The sequence below is a fragment of the Papio anubis genome, chromosome 3 (genome assembly GCF_008728515.1).
Source record: "Papio anubis isolate 15944 chromosome 3, Panubis1.0, whole genome shotgun sequence".
Taxonomy (NCBI): domain Eukaryota; kingdom Metazoa; phylum Chordata; class Mammalia; order Primates; family Cercopithecidae; genus Papio; species Papio anubis.
In genome coordinates, this window is record NC_044978.1 from 48,067,885 (window position 1) to 48,091,315 (window position 23,431).

The following is a 23,431-nucleotide window of genomic DNA, read 5'->3' on the forward strand; positions in this document are numbered from 1 at the left end:
TCTGTCTCAAAAATAAATAAATAAATAAATAATTTAAAAATTTTTAGTAGTTGCATACTAGTTCATTTTTAGTGTTTATTTAACTACCCTCCAACATTGTTCAGCATTTAAATTGCTTCCAGTTTTTCATCATTATAAAATCATGAGGTTAGTTGTTTATATATTTATTCTGTATTTATTCCTTCAGATACATTCCTAAAAGTGAACTTAACTAGATTGAAAGGAATTTTAAAGGGTCTTGAAAAATTTTATCCAATTGCTTTCGTGAAAGGTGGTAATGATTGACAGCTCACTAGCAGTATGTGAGGGTGTTTATGCTAGCAGTTTCTCAGAACCGTGGAGTAGTAAATGTTTAAAGCATCTTTCTCATCTGACAGCCAAATACAACGGTAATTTTAATTCTCATGTCTTTGATTTCTTTGATATATGACTATTGACTGACATAAGTTCTTTTTACATCATATCATATTTAATATAAATTGTCATTGATTGGAAGATGTTTCCTACTTTTAGACAGGTTAAAATGGGAATGGAGAATGATACAGCCTAGAATTGATAAAATATGATACTGTTTTTTAACATTTTGTTTTAGTGTTTTTGGTGAATCGTTTTTTTATTAAGTATGTTTCTTTTTTATGATACTTTTTGATTAACAATTTAAAAGTTATGCTATAAAATTAATGAATTTGTGTTTTTATCTCTTCCTCCTTGGTTTTAATCCTTCCTTATCAAGAAATAAGATAACTGATTAATTAACTACTCTTTTCAAATTTATATGAAAATTTATGCTGGTGTATGGCATCTCACTCAAATAGTTTATGAAAACTATTTTTTAAACCCATTTTTCCAAGAACATAATTTTATATACTTGGCCAAATTAAAAGTTAGGCAGTGTAGGAGGAGTTTAAAATGGCACAACAACTTTGGAAATTTGTTTGGCAGTTTCCACTAAAGTTAAATACACCCTACCTTGTGACCTAGCAATTCTGTTCTTGGATATATACCCGAGAGAAATGAATGCATATATTAACAGAAAGACTGATACAAGAGTGGCCATAGCACATTTAGTCATAATAGCCAAAAAAATGAAAACAGTACAGATGTCTAACAATGGAACAATCTGCAAACAAATTGGGGTACACCCATACAATGGAATACTACTAAGCAATAAAAAAACCAAGCTATTGATGTACACCAAGGCACAGATGCATCTGAAAACCATTATTTTGAATTTAAAAAGCTAGACAAAAAAGAATACATACTTTATGATTCCATTTGAAAGTCAATAACAGGAAAAATTAATATATGGTGACAGACGTTAAAATGATGGTTACATGGCAGAGAGTGGGTGCTGACTGGTAAGGGGCACAGGAGGACTTTCTGAGGTGATAGGATGGCATATATCTTCATCTGGGTAGTATGTATGTGAACATATACACACTTAAGAAATCATCAAGCTCACTTAAGGTTTATGCATTTTATGGTACATTATACCTTCATTTAAAGTAATGGAAAAAAACTTAAGTACCAAAGAAGCTATGTTTTAGAATTTAAAAAACAATAGTTCACTTTACTCATTAGTAAAAATTACACAGTATTTCTAAATTTGAAGATTGCTAAGTGTTTTCTTATCATTTTTCTTTGATTCAGATTTTTATGTGTACAACATTACATGTGTAAAAGATATCACTTAATTAAGGGAATAAAGGAAGGGAACATGAAAGAGATGGCAGTGCTGTAAATGATGTTGTTTTTCAACACAGCAAATGCTGCCTTAGGACAGAAGTATTGCACTGTAATAACCTCGTTAAATATGGCATTCTGACTTCAAATGTCCTGATCCCCAGTTATATTAATCAAGTAGACACACAGGATGAATGCCAACTAGCTTTGCTGCCCCAGCCAAACGATATAATTAGACCAGAGTCAAGTTCTAAACACAGAGCCTCCCTCTGCCAGAAACCCAAGGAGCGAGACACACTATAAAATGAGGGTCCTGCAATTCTCCCAGCTTGCATTCCCAAAGTAAACATTTCTTCCATTGTAGTTTAAAAAGAAATTGACATTAGTAGCAAGAGGATCTGAGATAGTTTTTTTTTTTTTTTTTTAGGTTGTTGGTTTTTCTTTCATGCTATAAATCTAACACAATGCAGAGCTGTGTGGAATAAATGGTTCTTTATTATAACACTTAAACTTTGAAAAGCACTCTACTCTTCACAAAGCACTTTTGCATATAATGTCTAATTTTAGCTCAGACCAGCCTATAATATAGATAGGACAGGTATCAATTATTGCCCCTTTATTTTCCTGAAAGAAAACCTTAATTCAAAGAAGTTGGTCCCAGGACCCAAAGTAAAGCCAGATTTTCTGACTTCTGGGCCAGCACTGTATCATTGGCTATGGAGTTGCCACCATATCCACACTTATCCCTGCTCAGGGAGGATCCCCTGCTGTACTTTCATACCTCCAGGTTATAGTTTTGACTAAAAATCTGCTTCAGAAACCCCCTCTCCCTCTAAGCAAAATGTCTAAGCACCTCAAGGAAACTAAATCAAATTTAGCCAAGTTTTAAGAATGTTACTTCCTCTGTATGTTCTCTGGATATTACTTTCCAAACTTGTTACTGTGAGCCTGGAAAGAAAACAGCCTTTTCACAGAAGGACAGTGCTTATGCAGTGAGCAACAATTTACTTTATTGCATTTTTTTTTTCTTTTTTGCTCTATCAGATGGAACTGCTCTATTTGCTTGCCAAAACAAAGTTATTATGTTTTTAACTACAGCCAGCATATGGTTACTACTGGTTCTATGTTCAACTCTTGTTTCCGTTTGTTTGTTTTCTTTTTTAAAAAAATGATGTTTTTAGGCTGGACACAGTAGCTCACGCCTGTAATTCCAGCACTTTGGGAAGCCAAGGTGGTGGGTCACCTGAGATCAGGAGTTCCAGACCAGATTGGCCAACATGGCAAAACCCTGTCTCTACAAAAATACAAAAATTAGCCAGGCATGGTGGTGTGTGCCTATAGTCCTAGCTACTTGGAAGGCTAATGCAGGAGAAACACTTGAACCTGGGAGGCAGAGGTGGCAGTGAGCCAAGATCACAGCACTGCACTATCTAGCCTGGGTAATACAGTGAGACTCCATCGCCAAATAAATAAATAAACAAATTTTAAAAATAAATAAATAAAAATGTTTTTAAATAATTGGTCCAACCATTTCAGATCAAGCCCGTTAGCAGAATTATCCCCACAGTGTGGCACTAGGTGAGTGAGATTGAGTATATGGTAGGACAAGACTGGTGTCTGCTTACTTGACTTAATCAACACCACATAGCAAGTGGTGACTAGATCATCCCCATTAGAAGGACTTCCTGTATAGGAGTCATAGACAGATGGAAAAGTACAGAAGGAAACAGCTTAATGATGCAAAGTTCACCATCACAAGGAACAGGGAAAGTATGACTCAGGTCCATGATTATTTTCTTCACCATTCATACCTCTTTCCTGTGCAGTCCATCTAGATTATTTCAGAATGTTGATTTAGAATCATATTTTCCAACTTCATTTTCTGTTCATCCACTTAACATAGCCTACATTTCAACCCATACATGTCATGATACAAGTTGAGTATCCTTTAACCCAAAACGCCTGGGACCAGAAGTGTTTCACATCTCAAATTGTGGAATATTTGCATTATACTTACCAGTAATCACCCCTCATCTGGAAATCCAAAATCCAGAATGCTGCAGTGAGCATTTCCTTTGAGCACCATTTTGGCACTCAAAATTTTCCAGATTTTAGAGCATTTCAGAGTTTGGATTTTCAGACGAGGGAAGCGCAACTTGTGCTTCTTCTATATGTTGATTCATGTAAATCCCTTCTTTTTGAATTTCTTTCCTCCACTGTAAATGCTTCAAAGTTCTTCCCACACTTTAGGCTGTACAAAAGGCCTTACCGTATCCCATAGCCTTTTAATTTCTTCACAAACTTCTCCTTTCGCTGAATTCAGTAGCAGTTTTATTTGTATTTATGACCTGTCACTGTGCATGTTATACCAACATCATTTAAAATAGTTAATATTACTATTATCCCCTGAACACTTACTAATGAAGCACTTTACAAACAAGCATTTAACCCTTACAACAGCCCCATAAGGTTTTTACTAGTCAGGATAGGCTAAGCATTGATGCAGTAACAACAACAAATCCAACTCTCAGTGGCTTAACACAGCAAGGATTTCTCACTCATGCTTTGTGTCCACTGTGTGTCAGCAGAGGGTATCTACTCATGGCAGTCAGGCTGACAAAGCAGTTACTATCTCAAACATTGTTAATTGATAGGTCAGCAATTAAATGCCATGACCTGAAGTGAAATCTGTCATTTCTCTTTATAATTTATCTGCCTGAATGAGTCGCATGGCCATAACCACCACCAAGAGAGCTTGTCATCTCCCCATGTGCTGGAGAGATGGAGAGCTGATGTACTGGATGACAGTATTGGGTGCCTCAGATAGTTGCTCTTGTTATCCTCATTTTATCAGTGAAGAAACTAAGGCTCAGAGAGGCTAAGCTGGAGCAAAGAAATACACTGGGAAAGAATAAAGGTTTGAATACCTCCAACTACCCCCCTTACCTGTGACAGCTGGAGGATGGGGTGAGGAGTATAGAGTGGGTAAAAATACTGACTGTCAGTTGGAGTTTGAATCCTAGCTCTGCAGCTGACTAGCTCTTTGGATAATTTACTTTAATGAGCTTCAGGCTTCTCTTCCATAAGACAGAAATAATAATCTCTACTTCATAGGGCTTTTGTGATTTAATTATGTATGTAACATGCCTGGTACATAGTAGGGATACAATAACTGGTAGATACTGTCAGCATTCATTAATTACTGGCATTAATGTCAGTGTTCATTAATTAAAAATTCACTCTTTACTGACAGCTTTGCAAATAAGATTCAGAGCTTCCGCAGAAACATTTCAGGTATGCATAGAAGTACTAGGTATCTTTTTAAAATAATTCATGTTGCCTGGAGTATGGGATTCTCAGGTACCTGAGTGCTTCACATATTTTATTAACCACTTCACTAAGGAGAATGAGACAGCTTGCATTGTTGCCAAAGGAAAACCACAGGGTCCTAATCTCACTTGCAGGGTGTTAGGGTCCAACGGTGCCTACAAAAGTGAACGAGATGGAAAAGACAGGACAGGCTTTTCTCTCTGCTGCTGGGGAAAAAAAGTCATTAAATTGGGGAGGGAATCACACATATAGGTGAAAGAACAGCAGAAAACAAGGATCAATAGATGTGGAAATTAGTTTAGCTTGGTTTGTCATTACTGCCAAAAAGTGTGAAAACTTATTATTCATCATCATCTCTGCATCATTATGCAGTTATCTGCATCCTCTTTTGTCGAGTGTTTAAAGAACTCTTTTTAAAATGTTTGCTTCCCTTTGGTGAATGAGGAAAGAAAACAGTTTTGGCCAACTCTTTGTTCTATTTCCAATTTGTCGGGATTGTTAAGAGATGGATTATCTCGTCTTCCACATGTCCTTTCTCACTCAGCACTTGTTAAACCATGGGAAGGGTCACTGCTATCCTGCGAATCCTGCAAAAAAGATGCGATGGACTTTGCCTTGAAGATGTTTACTAACTGGTGCATTTCACTAAACTCCAGATCCTTTCCCTATCCTTTTGTTTATTTATTTAGTCTGTTGACTTTTACTTTTCTTTCCACTTAGGAGGAAAAATACTGTTTTCCAATCCCAGTTATAAGGATAAAGTTTTCATATTTGATGATCAATATGGTACCAAAAAGAAATGTATGTGAATTAATAATAAGCCTGACTGCCCTATGTGGCATTTCAGCAGCTTTTCTTTTTTGCCCTTAGTTCTCCCTCTGATTTTTTAAAAATTTGTAGTTATTTGCTTTCCATGTTAGGAAGGTTACACAAAAGAGTAGAAATCATAGTAATCACATAATATCTTAAAAATAAGATGAAATGACAGTGCTATTAATAAGATTTGTGGTAGTTTACAGTTAAGGAGTACCAGGACTTACATTTTAAGCTTTATGGGTATTATTTATTCTCTCTCCTGCCCTCCACTTCTCTCTCCCCCAGCACTCCAAACACACACACACAGAGACTCATTCATTCATGAAGCCCATACCTGTAAGACAAAATTTCACTGATGAGGAGCTGAATCTTAGATAGCTAAGGTAGCCTGCCTAGAACAGACAAAAAAAAAAAAAAAAAAGAAAGAAAACCAGCAGATCCAGGAGTGCAGCCTTTCTATGGCCTTTCCATTGTCGTTAACAGTGAATCGCTAAATGACTGTGGTGCTGCCTTAAAGGGCAGGGCCTTGTCTTATTCATCTTTGTACCCAGCTCTCAGCACAGAATAGAATGGAACAAGGGGGTGACGTAACCAGTGCTATATTTTAGGAAGATAAATCTGGCAACAATGAGTAGGATGAAGAGAACAAGAAAAGACTGGCATCGTGGAGAGCAGTTTCGATGCCATTGAAGTGATACAGAGAAAAAGATGATGAGCCAATGCAGGAGGGAGCTGTGCTGAGAGAAGAAAAGTCGCCAGTATAACAGAGATTCAGGAAGAATGCATGAATGAGACTTGACCATGTGGAGGCAGGGAGGAGTGCTAGGTCCTTGGGTAAATAAATATCTGTTCATGCAGCAAATGTTTCTTGAGCATCAGCTGTGTGCTGGGAACTATTCTAGGTCCCAGAGATACAACAGCGAATTGAGCAAACCAGAATTTTATTCTCCTACAGCTTATGTCCTAATTGGAGGGATATGTTGGTCAGGATTCTCCAGAGAAACAGAACCAGCAGGAGATATATGGAAATGGAGATATAGATACAGGTTGAGATTTCAAGGAATTGGCTTATGTGATTGTAAGATCTGGCAAGCCTGAAGTCTGCAGGACAGGCCTATAAGCCAGAAACTCTTGGCAGGAGCTGATTATAGTCTTGAGCACAATTTCTTCTCAGAGGAACCTCAGAGTTGGTTAGTTGGTGGGTTGTTTGGTTGGTGGGTTGGTTTTGAGGCAGAGTCTTGCCCTGTCACCCAGGCAGGAGTGCAGTGGCGTGATCTTGGCTCACTGCAACCTCCGCCTCCCAGGTTCGAGCAATTCTCCCACGTCAGCATCCCAAGTAGCTGTAATTACAGGCACACACCACCATACCCAGCTAGTTTTTGCATTTTTGGTAGAAACAGGGTTTCACCATATTGGCCAGGCTGGTCTCAAACTCCTGAACCCAAGTGATTTGCCTGCCTTGGCCTCCCAAAGTGCTAGGATTACAGGCATGAGCCACTGCGCCCAGCCAAAACCTCAGCTGTGCTCTTAAGATAGTTCAGATGATTGCATGAGGCCCATCCAGATTATTGAGGATAATCCCCTTTATTTAAGGTCAACTGACTGTAGATATTAACCACATCTACAAAATGTCTTCATAGCAACATCTTGACTTGTGTCAATTGAATGACTGTACTACAGCCTCACCAAATTGACACATAAAAACTAAGCATCCAGGGGAGGTGTAAGAATGACCAGTGCATAGAAATAACTGAGGGTGTTTGAGAACAACAACCAGTGTCTGTGGATCAGAGACTCTGGGGAAGGCTTTTCCGCTGTAGTAGATACTTCTCCATCCTACAGACAGGCCACTGAGACTTGGGGATGTTAATCATCTTATTTGAGTGCTAAAATGGCTAATGAATGGCCCTGCTGTCATTCTGACTCAGCCCATGTACAGAAAACAGCAGAGCCCTGCCTCCAGGGAATGATCAAAGGACCAGAGTGTTTGACTTTTTCCCAGGAGCAACACCAGTTGGTGAGCAAGTTCAGATTAGCAACTTGAGCATCAACTGTGTGCCAGGAACTGGGGATGCCGGAGATGCAACAGTGAATCAAGCAAACAAGGATTTTGCTCTCATAGAGAGCAAATCCTCCACTCTAATTGGAGGATATATTGGTCAGGAGTCTCCAGACAATTAGAACCAGCAGGAAATATGTAGGAATAGAAATAAAGATACAGAGCATAGATCCTGAACATAGGGAGGTCAAAATTGCTTTTTGGAAGTGCGAGGAAAGGAATGACTTTATGCAGCTTGGATGCCAGACACCCGCTTCTCCTTGCTCCCCCGCCCTCCCTGGGCTCTTGAATGAGCCATTCACCCTTCTTCCACCTCCCCTTCCCCTCTATGTAAACCATGACCCACGTAGCCCTTCAGTTTCAGCTTTGTCATTTTGTTAGGGAGCCCTTCCCTGAACACCCCAACTAGGATGAATCTCCCAGTTATAAGCCCCTCCTCACCAGACTCCCTTTTCTTCTAATGTAATACTTAACACTGTTGTCACTAAGTACTTTATTCTATATTATTTTATTAACGTCTGCCTCTCCTGCTGTGCCTCCTGAGGGAAGGAGCCAAATCACTGTTGTGCTGATTCTCTGTGTTAAGCACAGTTCTTAGTGTATACTACTTGTTGCATGAATGCACAGATAAAGGAGGGAATGAATGAGTGAATGAAATATACTGCTTCCAAGTAGTATGTATTAGTCTGTTCTCACGCTGCTCTAAAGAAATACCTGAGACTGGGTAATTTATAAAGAAAATAGAGTTAGGCCAGTCGCAGTGGCTCATGCCTGTAATTCCAGCACTTTGAGAGGCTGAGGTGGGCAGATCACTTGAGGTCAGGAGTTCAGGATCAGCCTGGCCAACATGGCAAAACCCCATTTCTACTGAAAATACAAAAACTAGCTAGGCGTGGTGGCAGGCACCTGTAATCCCGGCTGCTTGGGAGGCTGAAGTACAAGAATCACTTGAACCTGGGAGGTAGAGGTTGAAGTGAGCTGAGATCACACCACTGCACTCCAGCCTGACCGGCAGAGCAAAACTCCAAAAAAAAAAAAACGGTTTAAGTGGCTCATGTTTCCATAGTCTATAGGAAGCATGATGCTGGCATCTGCTGGGCTTCTGGGGAGGCCTCAATCATGGCGGAAGGCAAAGAGGGAGCCAGCACTTCACAAGGCTGGAGCAGAAGGAAGCGGGGTGGGGAGGTGCCACACACTTTTAAACGACCAGATCTCTTGAGAAATCACGATCACAAGAACAGCACCAAGGGGGAAATCTGCCCCCATGATCCAATCACCTCCCACCAGGCCCCACCTCCAACATTGGAGATTACAATTCGACATGGTATTTGGGCAGGGACACAGACCCAAACCATATCATGATAAATCTGCAGGGCGTCTTAAACAATAATCTGGAAACATAATAACACATCCTTGTTGCTACAGTCCTTTCTTCTAATCCCCAATCTGATCATATCCTGTATGCAGCCAATCTCATCTTTGGCATTTGAGTTCTTCTAATTTCAGTTTAAAAGGTAGAACTTCCCTGAACTCTTTTCTAATTTGGAGGTACTTTTTAAGCATTTGAGCCCAACACAAAGCAAATGAGGTTTTCAGAACTGTTAGAACAAAAGGAGGTGCAAGTGAGAGAACAGAGCAGAAATATTCAAGAACAGTGCTCCATGGCAGAGGGGTGACAGGCAGGGGGTACAGAAAGGGAGTCAGGCATGCATGGAATGTCCTAAGGAAGTCCTCATGCTTAAAACAGATAGTTCTTTCTCTTCTTACCCCAGGCAGGAAATTCTGACTACTTCTGCCTGTGGTCTGGAGTCTTGGGAGTTAGAAGAAAAGCTTCTGACTCAAGGAGTTCCTGACATCTCTGAGTGGACCCTTTCAAGCCAAGTTCAGAGAAAGTTCAGTTAGGAAGCCCTCCTATAGCCACCAAATGCCCCCTTCTGCCACAAAGACAAAAGCTAGTAACGACTGGCACATGGGAATTACCATGTAGTTGAGTGAATGAACTGCGCAGGTATGACGGCTACCCACGTGAAACCCCAGAGCCTTTTACTCTGGCTTTTGATTTGACAGTCAGAAGCCAAAACAACTTAAAATGGCATTGGTGTTACTGAATGCTTCCAGGAGCTCTTTTGCCCTTTTGTGTTAGATCCCAAATATTAATGGAAATCAGCCTTTACGCTGCAGTTGTCTACTGACTGTGGGAAAACAAATTCTGCATATTTTTTTAAAGTAGCATCAGTCAAGTCATCCTACAAGGTGTGTACAAGTTTCCCCACTTGCATTTTTTTCATTAGAGCTTCTTCCTATTGAGAAAGAGAAAAATCTCTGTTTCTGCATTCTCTACATTTTCTGAAACTTGGAAGCCTCCATTGCAAATTATATAGGACAGTCTTGGGATGCAGACAGACTTTGACTATATCAACACAGGGTATAACAGGAAACACTTTGGTCCACAAGTTAGGGATGGATGTTTGAGTCTTGACTCTGCCACTGAGCAATTGCTTGGCCTTGGACGAGTCCCTGGGCCATGGTGGACTAGGTAGTCTCTGCAGTTATCGCCGCTCTAAGATGTATGGTTCTCATTGCAGGCATCTTTTCCACAAGTCCTGTGTTGACCCCTGGCTTCTAGATCATCGCACCTGTCCCATGTGCAAGATGAACATTCTTAAAGCCCTAGGGATCCCGGTAAGCACAGCACAGCCTACAGCATCATAATGTCTGTCTTTCTGCGTTGCCCCCAAAGCAGGGAGAAAACACTATACTTGGATGTTCTGTGTCCCCTCAGTCACACATAGCAGTCACATCATCTTACAAGGCTCCAGGAGTACTCCTATGTCTGAAAGCATTTCTCCCTTCACTTTTTCTCTGAGGACATCCCAACCTTTCACCATGTCCATTGTATTTGTCTGTGAGTCAAGGTATCACTTGTGCAGCTCACTGGCTTCTCTTCTGGGCTGCAGCACGGAGGGCAGGTGGGATGGGAGCAGACACACCCCGGACCAGTTGCACACTGAACACCTCTTGCATCATCATCACCCCTGTTCGGCCATCAGGGAGATCCGTAAGCCATGCTTTGCCCCACAATCACCTGGGTTTCAGAGGGAGCGAGCACCTCCCAGCAATGCGAGGGGAGGACAGAGGCTGAGTCAGGCTCAGAGCCTCAGCTCAACTCAGATCTCTGTGGGGACTTTGAGTGAACAGGAAACCAGAGCCAGAGCTACTTAATGCGAGTATTTAGTTCTTAATTTAACGGGTTCCCCCAGTTAACTCCCCCAGAGACTAAACGTTTTCTAAAGTTTAGTCTCTCCCCTGTACAAAGAGAATCAGCCAGCTGGCTGGATGCTCCAGGGAGACTCTCCCAGGACTGTATCAGGTGAAGCCTGCAAACTGGTGGGTGGTGAGACACCAGCTGCTATATGTTCTCCCCTCTCAGCGATGAGGGCAGGAAGCAAGGCAGGCCACCAAATCCAAGGACTACACTGAGAGATGCGAGAAACCATACGGTGCTGTGTAGAAGTCAGACAAACGAAATGCCGATACCAGCTCCCCCTCAGCCCCTCCACTTTGCTGCCACCTGCCTATCGTCACTCCTCACTGCTAATGGCAGAGAATAAAGAGAATGTTAATAGTCTCAAGATGTCACTGAAGAAGGATCAGATCCCATATCAAAGATTTACTTTAATGCCAAAGGACTCATTATCTTAGGAATATCAGAGTAGCTCTGCTGGAGAGGGACACCTGAAGCATTATGAGGACATGCATTGGCTGAACTTTCTACCCTGTGCCAGCTGCCTCCATGCCTGCTGTGTGACTTCCATGGTTGATACTCTGAACACAAATCAACTTGTATGACTGTACCTTTAAGCTAGATTTTAAAGATAATGCATTAAATTTTCAGACCAGTTATAAATGCATAATGCATTCATGATGAAAATCAATTACAGGGAATACAAAACATCAGTAAAAACCCAACAGCTCTGCCAGATACTGGTGACTTAGAAAGCTGAGCTCAGTTTTTGTACTCTTCACATTTCTGTCTGTAACTGAGTCTTTCAAGGGAGGGGGAAATGTGTGTATGTGTGTCTATGGTCTCCAAAATCTTTAGAATCCTCACAGTTCTCACAATGAAACAGAGACAGTTGCCTCCTTTGATGTGTTCCTATTGTTCAGGGTATTTTTAGAAATATTAAGTGCCAATCCCACTGCTCTCTGGTAAGGACAATGGAACCTAACAAGCATCCATCTTTCAATTTTGTACTGAAGAGTATTTGACTCCAGACTTTTTCAGTGGTGGTATAACTTCTGCAGAAGCTACTTGTAAATAAGTTGCAAATATCGCTGTTAATTATTTTAGAAGAATTATTGGATGGCCTTTTCTCTTATTCCCAAGATTAATAACATTTTAACTTTTTGCATTTGGGCATTCTGGCCATGGTTTGATGCCTACCAAGTTTGGATAGGATTTTACTTAGCACAATGAACTGTCAGAAAAATAAACATCAATAGCATCTTTTGGATTTGGTAAAGATTTTTAAAGTCCAGCTGAACAATTATACACATCCAAGCCTGCCCCCACAAAACAGAACATCCTCCCTGAAGAATAAGGCACTTTTGTGCTACTTCTCACAAAGCACGAAGGCATCCATGGATACCTTCTGTGCCTCCCAACCTTTTTCTGTTTTTCTCCTAGGGAATGACAAAGTCAGGATCTAGGAGGAATTTTGGATTTTGTTCCCCTTCATCCTTCTACTATTGGGTAGCACTATGTCTTATTTATCAACAAGATGACTTCCATTTCACTGGACAAGCTCACAGTCTTCTCAATTAGAAAAGACTTCCTATATCAAACTGAAACCCTTTTTATGCAGCTTAAACAAACTGTCTATAATTTTCCTGTGTTCCATGTGTTCCATTTCTTCTTCTTCAAAGAAAATTGAAAAGAGCTTGTCACTCTCTGATAACTGATGTCTGTTGATGCTTCATCTCTGCATTCCTTACATATGCTAAGTGCTCAATAAATGTCTATGGAGTTACAGCCCTTCAGAGCCTTGAAGGCTGCCAGTTACACAATCGTATTTATGAATTTCATCCTGATTCTCCTTTGAATAGTGTCAACTCACAAACAACTTGGTTGTAATCCTGATCTAGCATATTCAGATACAGGTGGCATATTATTTTTGGTTTTGGTTTTGGTTTTTGTTGTTTTAACAGAGTGTCCTTGTATCTACCCATGGTATAAGACAAATAAATTGAAAGTCAGAAACTGAGGATGTTATTTTGTAAGTGATTTATCTACAATGAAAATGAGAGCACAGTTCACTGATCACGCAATTCCTATAACAATAGATACCATTTTCTATTATATTTTGCCAAGGGAAATATAATACTGAATGCAAAGAGTGGGGAGTCCTTTATTATCAGAAGCATTTTGATCTACATTACGGTGCTTCTCCCTCCATTCTATCCAGTCAGGTGTAGGCCTGTCTTGGTAGAATGACAGAATACAGTTTCAGCGAATCCTCCTCTAAGGTACCATATAACCTGGGACTTTCATATGCCAGCAACCACCTTCTATCACTATTATCCTGGTAGGAATAGGCTGATGATTTTTATTGAATGCAAAATCCTGTATAACTGGTGCATTCACAAGATTCTATTTAGCAGTTGCTTTATTAGAGGGGTTTCCCATGCTAACTTGAATTTAAATACTGTGCAGTTTTCACTTGCAGATAGCATTTGACATCTTGTTTTAAATTTTATGATTGTGACTTCTCTTAAAGGTATGTAGATTTGGTTTCTTTTTAAAGTATTATTCCATTTGATGAACCATGTAGAGTGGATATAATCTGTGATGTTCTGTAAAGTTGGTCTATTAAATATTATATCTAAGCCAAATTATTTGTGCTTGCTACCATTGACAGTTTCACTGTGCTACTTAGCTCTTTTGCCCTCTACCCACTCTGTTAAAGATAGCATGATTCCTAGTATCCCACAAAATGAAGAACAACAACAACAAAAAAAAACTGCATCAAAATTAAGCAAATATACAAAGAGCAATACCATACCAACAGCTAGATCAACATTTTGAAAAATATGTCCATTATTATTGCATATGATTGCATTTAAGTATTTATGGCCAAAAAACAACCTGCACAGTACCCTCTCTGTGAAATCTTTTCTTCTTGAAAACCACCCCCCCCATAGTTGGTTTTGTTTAATAAACACCTGTGTACAGCATATCTTTGAATAGAATTTTAAAGTTTTTCAAGTATTTTCTCAAATCCTCCCTTAATTGATTTAGGGCAGATATTAACATGCCCAAGTTTCCAGGGCAGAAATCTGAGATTCAGATCAAATTTCCAAGTCAGCATTTACTGAGCACCTAGTCATTGTCAGTGGCACTATGTAGGGGCTTAGAGTCCAAAGTCAGTAAAGTGTGGTTGCTTCACTTTACAATGTCTGGGGACTAGCAGAGTGAGATCAGCACATTAACTAATAGCCATACAGCATGGGAGAAGTACCTTATAAAGTGCTTCCAGGATCAAAGATGCCTTCCTGAGAGGGAACATGCCTTAGAAAAGGGGACAGTGGACCTGAGAATTAAAGGGTGATTAGGAATTCACGAGGACCCAACTTGAGACCTTGGGATAGGAAAAAGAGGGTGATTGGATCAAATGTCATCCTGAGCACAGGGACAATATAAGCTACAGTGTTGAGAGGAGGGAATGTATGGTGTGCTCCATGTCTCCAAAGGGTGAAGGTGAGGCCAGAAAAGTAGGCTGGGGCCAGACTCTAGAGCATCTGCCTCTGTCCTGCCAGGGAGCATGTAATTCCTTCCTTGGGAGAAGAGAAGAAACACACCTGTGGTGGTTTTGTTTTTTGTTTGTTTTGTTTTGTTTTTTTGAGACAGAGTCACCAGGCTGGAGTGCAGTGGGGCGATCTCGGCTCACTGCAACCTCCACCTCGCAGGTTCAAGCGATTCCCCTGCCTCAGCCTCCTGAATAGCTGGGACCACAGGTGCACGCCACCACACCCGGCTAATTTTTTATATTTTAGCAGAGATGGGGTTTCACCATGTTGGTCAGGATGGTCTCCATCTCCTGACCTCGTGATCTGCCCGCCTCAGCCTTCCAAAGTGCTGGGATTACAGGCATGAGCCACTGTGCCCAGCCCATGGTGTTTTTGGTTTGATTTGGTTTGGTTTGGTTTTTAAAGAATGCTCTGATGAGAGAGTGCAGACTGAAATAAACTGGAGAAGAGATGTAAGTAGACAGGGAAACTGGTAATGGGGAGAGAATGTTCTTAAACCCACTTGCTCATGTCCGATGTCAATCAGTAAATTTAGTAAATTCAGTGAATTGGTTATTCTATGAATCAACTTTTGACAAATTGAGTTTCAGTGAATTGGCTCCCTTCCAATACAGCTAGAGAGGGCAAAAAGAAGAAAGAATACAGGAAATAAATGAATGAGCTGAATTTGATGGGTTTATGGAATGGTAGAGCTCTCCAGCTGACTGTTAGGACACAGGTGTGGAACTCAGGAGACTGGCATTACACAGCTAAGAGCGGAACACCAGGACAAGAGCCCAGCACTTTGCATTTCTAGCTTTGTGTTCCCTAGGAGTTGTAGGTTTTCTGTTCTGGTGAACTTGAAAAACAACAGTCATTATGATGTTAATTCAATCATTGTCAACCAGGGTTCTCCTCCCCTAATCCTGACCATCATGTTCTGCCTACTTTGGGAGTGTAAAACCATGTAATTATCATCCTTCAAGACAAAGCCGAAGTTCAGACCAGAGCAAAAGAAATCAACAGCTATTCTTAATACTGCTTAAGACAATATTCCTCCACCACCACCTTTTAAACATAATTTTGAGTTTGTGTAGAGACAGAACAACTGAAAGTCATTTGAAAAGCTGTTTGTGGAAGAGATAGAAATATATTCATTTTTACTTCAAACCAGCAGAACTGAGACAAAAGAGTAAAACTTGCAAAGCATAAGATTTTGCCCAATAATAAGAGAGTCCAACAATGCTCTGTTCAACACAGAGTGCCTTGCAAAGCGGAGAGCTCCCATTGCTATGTTCTTCAAGGGAAGCTGTCAATGATATTGAAGAGGAAAGTGTCCTGTAACCAATGGGCAATTGAACAAGGGGGTCTCACCCTAGTCTTATGATTCTAAGAATTTAATTTAGAGGATTTGACAAATGTATGATCAATACCATATTAAGGACATAGGAATATTTTTCTATAGCTGGCTTTAGGCTTATGTTTTTCTTAAATGTAGCCTTACCCTGTGCTTTGTGTGTGTTTGAGGGTATGTATGAATCTTTAATGAACAAACCATAATGATTCAGATTCTATCCTCCCTCCCACTCTCATCTCATTAGTATATTTGTAAACAACACATGAGTTTTAAGGGGTAATGATCAGGCTACCAGCTACATTCTAGGTGTGGAGTAAATAATACTATATGGAAGGAAGTGCCTTCATTGTAAATTTCACATACTCCCCCTAAGTGATTATTTAAATGTAGAGATTTTGCTTATCTTGAATTAAAACTTTAATTTTTAACCTAAAAATTAAAAAGGAATCTTTTCAATCTAAAATGAACCTTTAGAAAGGAAATTTTGGAAGATCTTTTTATGTTAATCTTATAGAAGCTATATGTAGAATGTTTTTAAGTAAAGTGACTCAAGACGTAAACAATTAAGAACTTAATTTTTTCATGGAGACAAAATCTTTAGGCTATAGACATTTAATCTCTAAGTGGATGGCATGTACTGAGAACAGATCCTTTTCTACCCCATCAGCCCAATGCCGACTGCATGGACGACTTGCCCACTGACTTCGAGGGCTCTCTGGGAGGTCCACCCACCAACCAGATCACAGGCGCAAGCGACACAACAGTGAATGAAAGCTCAGTCACTTTGGACCCTGCTGTCCGGACTGTGGGAGCCTTGCAGGTGGTCCAGGATACAGACCCCACCCCCCAGGAGGGAGAAGTCATCTTTACTACTAACAGTGAGTTCTGCCATACTTAAAGTGACATAGCCGGAAGGGCTGTTGCCTTGTAGGAATTGGATAAAAATACCTTTCCTCAAGAAGAAAAAAATATTGAATGAGTGCATCATTGCTAGGTTTGTCTGTTATAACTGCCAGTTGTTAGAAGAACTGCCCTTCCTAGAGCCAGCAGGGCAGACAGCCCACATGGTTGTGTGTGCCCATGCTCCAGCCTGCCCACACACTGACACCAGGGCTCACACATCACAGCACTGCACACTCTCCATGTCCACTTCCCATGGTACCTGAGGCACATAGGGTCATGGATCTGGAGCCTCTCCGACTGGAGGGCAGGTGAGGGGAGCAACTGCAAGGGATGCTCAGCAGGACTGGGATAGGGCACAACCACACCCACTCACGTGCTTATGCTCGCATGTGTGTACACACATGCATTGGAGTCCCCTGAGTGTGCATGCGACTATATGAACTAGTCTGGACCACACGCAGGAGACTGCTTTCCTTGTTGCTGTAGGACGTGGATGTGAATAGCATCCCTTTAGATGGCCATATTTGCAAGAGACACTAAACCCCTGTGCACAGTGGCCCCGCATACTAAAATACCTTCTGGGTATTCTCCCCCATCTCCTACATAGACAGTCACTAAATGCTGTTCTGTTTGATGGTAGTTTCCATAAAAATATTAAATTATGTATATTAGCATCAAGATTGAGGTAAACATCTAAAGTACCTACTACTCAGTCTAATATAAGAGATAAAAGCTTTCAGGAGTTCTAAGAAAATCAGATGCAAATTAGCTCAGGTTTAAGGTTAAAACAGTGAGTGGATATTGCGATTTTTAAACAAAGTGTATTTCTCTTGATAGAAGTAACCTATTCACTGTAGAAATTTGGAAATGTAGAAAAGCAGATTGAAGCATTTGGGGATATTTTCTTTGAAGTTGGTCTTTTTTTAACATATTTGGGATTTTTATAAAATTTATGAAAGCATGCTAAAATGTAAAGATATGTATTTTTCTGATGAAAAAACTTCATTGTTGAAAAATTGAAAGAAAAAGAAAAGACTAAAAAAGAATGAAAAAAATCACTGAGGGCTCTACTACTTGGAAACAATCACTCTTAACCTTTTGGTTTATTTCCTGATCATCTTTTATTATATAGCTGAGATGATCCCATGGGATTTGAACATTGAATATTGTAACCATACCATTTTTACAGGACCTTGACAGAAGGTGACTTGAAGAGGAGTTTGGTGAGAAATATCTGCACATGCAAGGTTTACTAGTTTTTGATAAATAGGACCTTTACCTTGAGAAACTTGACTTTTACAGATATAAAGATCTCAGTATTGAAATGTTGACCGTTAGGCATTTAAAAGCCGTTAAAGATGGATTTTGATCCCTTTGTTTTGAAGGTTTAGACAGGTGCAGCCCAATATTAATATAATGCAAGTCATGCATGTAATTTAAATTTTTCTATGGCCACACTAAAACATTAAAAAATAAAGGAAGTTCATTTTAATAATATATTTTTACTTAACCCTGTATATCCAAAATATTTTACATTTTTTTGGTATTCAGTCTTCAGAATCTGGTGTGTATTTTATTTACACTTATAGCACATTTCAGAATGTTTTTAAATAAAGTGGCTCAAGAAGTAAACAGTAAAGACATTAATTTTGTATTAAGACAAAATATTGTCTCCAATATTAAAACTATTGAGACAATATTTAAAACTATTAAGACAATATAAACTTATATTTATCTTCAAAATTAAAACTATTGAGACACTATAAAACTAATTTATCTAGCTACATTTGAAATGCTTAGTAATCACATACAGCTAGTTGCTACCATATTGGAGTGCATAGATCTAGAATCCTAGTACTTTAAATGAAAGAGAACGTTAAAGGTCATTTGATTCTTACCAAAATATACTACTAATTTTTGTCATGAGAAAATTATGCCCCAGAGGACTAAATGTCTGACTCAGGTCAAATAGTAAGTTCTCTTTTTGGTGTACCAGGTGGTCTCAAAATTTTTCCATTTATTGGACATCTTTGGTTACCATCACACAGATGGCCATAAGTGATCTTAGTGAAATATATTGGAAGGTCTGATAAAATTTTGCCAGCAGTTGAAAAACATGTAAGGCATGAGCATGCTTTTGAGAACAAAAATTTTTTAAAGGATCATTATCCTTGCAAAAGAATGACCATTTGATTTTCAAGAGAAGGTATGTCATCTGTCAGATTCCTTATTTTGAAGAGTGGCTACATACTTCATACATTTTAGCAAAGCCAAGATGACAAATAAAAAAGCATTTTAATTTAATGTGGGTTAAATTACATCCAAAATAAAAAATATGTAAATATATTGTGGGTTAAAATACTTCAAAAAATAGAAAATTATGATCTATATCCATGTAATTTGTAATCCCTAAACTGTTTTTGCATAAAATAGACTGAGAGTGTTTAGTTCATAGCGACCATTCTGTAGATGTTTATTGAATGACTTGAGGTAAACGTGTTCAATCTAATCTTGAAATAGAGACCTTCTGTTCATAACAGAAGAAAAGAATGCCAGGCAATTTCGAAGGAAACTACTGGTAAAGATGGCATAAAGAAATAAGAGTGGTATGACAATACCTACAGTCAGAAGACTGATGGCATATATAAATATGGCTATCGGTTTCTTAGTATAGAAACTAAATTTTCTCACGAAATATTTTCCCTAAACCATATATTTCTGGTTAGTTTTATTTATTAGGATTTCTCAGAATTTTACAAATATGAACACTCTGGTTATTTGTTAATGGTTATACCATTAACTAAGTGGCTGTAATTCCTTAGGAGAAAAAGTCTCTGCTCTGTACAGATTTTTTTAATTGCCTAGTGACTTACTCAAATAAAGATTTAATTAATAAATGAACAAACACAAATGCATAACTAAATGAATCAAAAGATTCAAGTTTTCATCAACAGTATTGTACTCAACTCTAATGCTATTCAAAAATCATGAGGTGATAGACATAAGTGTTGTCGGATATACAATATTGCTATAAATTGCAAATAAATAACCCAGTGGAGGTTGGACATGACTTTTCTTCAAATTATTCTTTCCCCTCCTCACATCTCCACAGACCCAGGAAATTACTAGAAAGGAAGAAATAGCAGCAGCTAACAAATACGTTGTACCTATTATGTACCAGGCACCCTTTTAAGCCTTTTTCATGTATTAGCTCACCACAACCCTATGAGGTAAATAGTATTTTTATCTTCATCTTACTGATGCAGAAATGGAGGCATAGAGAGATTAATGTCACTGATCCAAGGTCATAAGTGACAGGTGGGGCTGGAACTCACTGGGCCACTGGCCCCAGAGCCCAGGCTTAGCGACGCTATGCTCAGAGACAGAACGGGCGGGGAAATTAACACAGTTACCTAGTCACTTCCCATTTAGTTTATTTGTTCAGTTCTTCTGTTTTTCTAAATCTCTTAAAAGATCAAAAATTTGTTTACTTCCTACTTATACTCTCATTCCAACCTCTATTCATTCTTTCCTGGCCCATGTGCAATAGATCAAATGCATGTCAAAGTCATTTCAGCACTCATGGAGCAAAGATGTGGAACAGATTGCCTTCAGACTGAAAGTAGAAAAATCTAGCATTAAAGGATCATCTTCAGCTCCCAGGGAGAAAAAAAAAAATGAAAAACATTTGCAGAGCCAAGGAAATTCAAACTTGTTGCAAGTCTGACACTGGAAGAAAGATGTTTTTAAGTACATATTTTTAATGTTTCTGACATTTCCCCTTTTAAAACCTCACATGGCAGTCCTAGAACAGCGTTTCTCCTCCACCTTCATGTGAGTGGTCATTTGTATGAACGCCCACACATCACTCACCAGTCTTTATCTGTAGGCCTGATCATGCCAAAAACACACTTTGCCTTTAACTTCTCAAGCTCAGGCTGCAGATTGTTGGATTTGCTTCCACAGGGGAAAACAGTTCCTTAGAACCAAAGGAAAACACAGCGAAACAGACAGCCCTGTATGTTTGGAGACTCAAGAGAGAAGCTAGAGAAAGACACAGAAAAGATGACTTTATTATACCTTCTTAAAAACGTTGAGTGCCACTCCACATCTTGGGGAGGTCTGAAACCTTCCTGTGATTTTTCAAGGAGGTTGTTGACATCGCCATTCATTTCTTTATTCCCCTTACTGAGTCACTACACAAGTCCTCTAGCACTGCCTGCAGATCGTTACCCACTTGGCCCTTTTTCCATCTCAGACTAGAGGGAACCAACTGTTGGCCCATGGAGGGTGGGAATGGCAGAATCAAGATATGGCACATCTGCCCATACATTCTGAAAAGCACTTGGCATGATGTGTCTGGCCAGGAGACCTGGTCTTCAAACTTTCAGAAAGAAGCAGTACACATGAATTAATGTAAAGGCTAAAACTTGGCCAGTTGAAATGAAAAATGATATGGATTTCCTCTGGGAAATTTTCCTTTGCTAACTTCCCATTAACTCTGATCCTTGGGGAAAGAGGAGTGTATCTAACGTGTTGAACAGACAGTCATCCCTTGATACCCACAAGGAATTCATTCCATGATACCCCCTTTCCCCCAAAGATACCAAAATCTGAGGATGTTCAAGTTCCTTACATAAAATGGTATAATATTTGCATATCCTCCATACTTTTAAATCACCTCTTGATACTTATAATACCTAATATTATAGTTGTTCTAGCATATTGACTTTTATTTGTATTTTTTTGTTGTTGTATTATTTTTATTGTTCTTTTTCCTTGAATATTTTTGAGCCACAGTGGGTGGTAGACCCAAGGCTCAGGCAGATGTGGGGGACCATTCAAAATGCATCTTTATTTTTGCTACATTGACACTTAAAATGTATTCAGTGGTTGTCAGAGTTCCTTGCCCCTGGATGAAAATTCTAGCAGGCCCAAGATTTTTCTGCTACTCTTGGGTAACTGATAGTTCTAAGAGTACCTTTAAATTCTAAGAGTCCCTGTAAGTTGCAAACACAGACCCCCAAAAAAATTTTTTTTTCTGCTGGGCACTGTCCCTTGTATTTCCTACAACTTGGGACAGATGGGTCTCTCTTGCTTACTCATGAGCATCCTGCGCACCCAGGAGTCCATTTTCAGCCTCTGTCTCCTAATGTCTCCTCACCTCTCCAGGAGCTCCTTTTGGGTAGGGCCCACATTAACCCCATTAACCTCTAGGACACTGATACATCACCTGCCCTGACAGTCCTCTTCGAGGACAGCAGCAGTCTCCAGCCTTTGACCCCACGAAGGTCTTGGGCGTCCTCTCAAGGTTGCAGGCAGGAAGGAGACTGAGTTCACGAAAGTTTGAGACATTTTTGCTGAGTCCAACCTACAGGTAACATATTTCAAAATCTTGTTGAGGATTCCCTTGCAGCAATCCCTCACAGGCCTGGGATTGGAACATGCCCGTTCTCCACCCCTTTCACTAGAGGAGCAGGATTCAGCATGACATCTCTCTGTCCATTGACAATTTCTTTACCAATTACCCCATCTTCTTTTCCTCCTTTTCCATTTTTATTGCCTCAAAACGGGTGATGGGGTCAAGAATTACCGAACAGGTTCCCCTTTATACATTTAATTGCACATCTGGCAATGGGGCACAGAGCAGAGTGATGGGTAGGGGAGGGAAAGTCTGTCTCCTGCTTCTTTGTTATTCACGTCGCTTCAGTAGAAACTGAGGCAGAAAGAGTCCCATGAAAGTGCAAGAGAATTAACTCCTAAACGTCTTGATGGTTTTCAACTAAGGAGCACATTCTTAGCCACTATCTCTACTAAACTACAGGCCCTAAAATGGGTTAGCCTTTTTGGGGATAAAAAAAATACATATATATGTATATATATTCGCATACATATATATATATATGTGAATGCTTTTCAAAATGCACTTACAAGACAAAATTGTTAAAGCACAGCTGAAGCTACAGCACAGAGAAAAGTGGTTTTCATGCCAGCTCTGACACCTACCACTGCAAAACACCCAGGAGCTTTCCAGGGACACATACTCCAACTCATTATGGGAAAAACTTCCAAAGAGTTCATTCAGAGGTTTGTGTTTAGTCTGCAAGGATTTGCTTTCTCTAATTTGGGGAACTCAATATAAACTTCTCTATGGGATTCATTGCTCCCAAAGATGCATTCTCTTAAAATAAGGCCAGAAATGACATTTATTCTTTATATTTTTTAAGTTCCAAGTTTATTGAGGGACCAATTGATGAAGTATTTAGAACATCTCTATTCAAAACTTGTAAATGCCTGTAGCCCTGCTCTGACCACAGCCCAAACAGCAAAACAAGAGAAAGAATGTGCGTTCAGGACTTTTTCAGGAAACCTCTGTAAATCAAGACAACTGAGACAAAAAGGGAGGGTTGGCATAAATTTCACGTTTCTGTTTCACATGTGCAGCTGCACGTTGCTGCATTTGCACAACAGCAATGTCCAGGTTTTATGTGACTACA

At 39.6% G+C, this 23,431-nt stretch overlaps 1 protein-coding gene across 1 annotated transcript in view; it reads left to right on the forward strand.

Moving 5' to 3' along the window:
- RNF150 (ring finger protein 150) overlaps positions 1-23,431 on the forward strand; it is a 282,172-nt gene that overhangs the window by 214,794 nt on the left and 43,947 nt on the right. The window contains exons 5-6 of the mRNA XM_017959069.3: positions 10,474-10,570; positions 16,699-16,909. Of these exons, the coding sequence (XP_017814558.1) occupies positions 10,474-10,570; positions 16,699-16,909 (308 nt within the window). The remainder of the gene's footprint in view (positions 1-10,473; positions 10,571-16,698; positions 16,910-23,431) is intronic.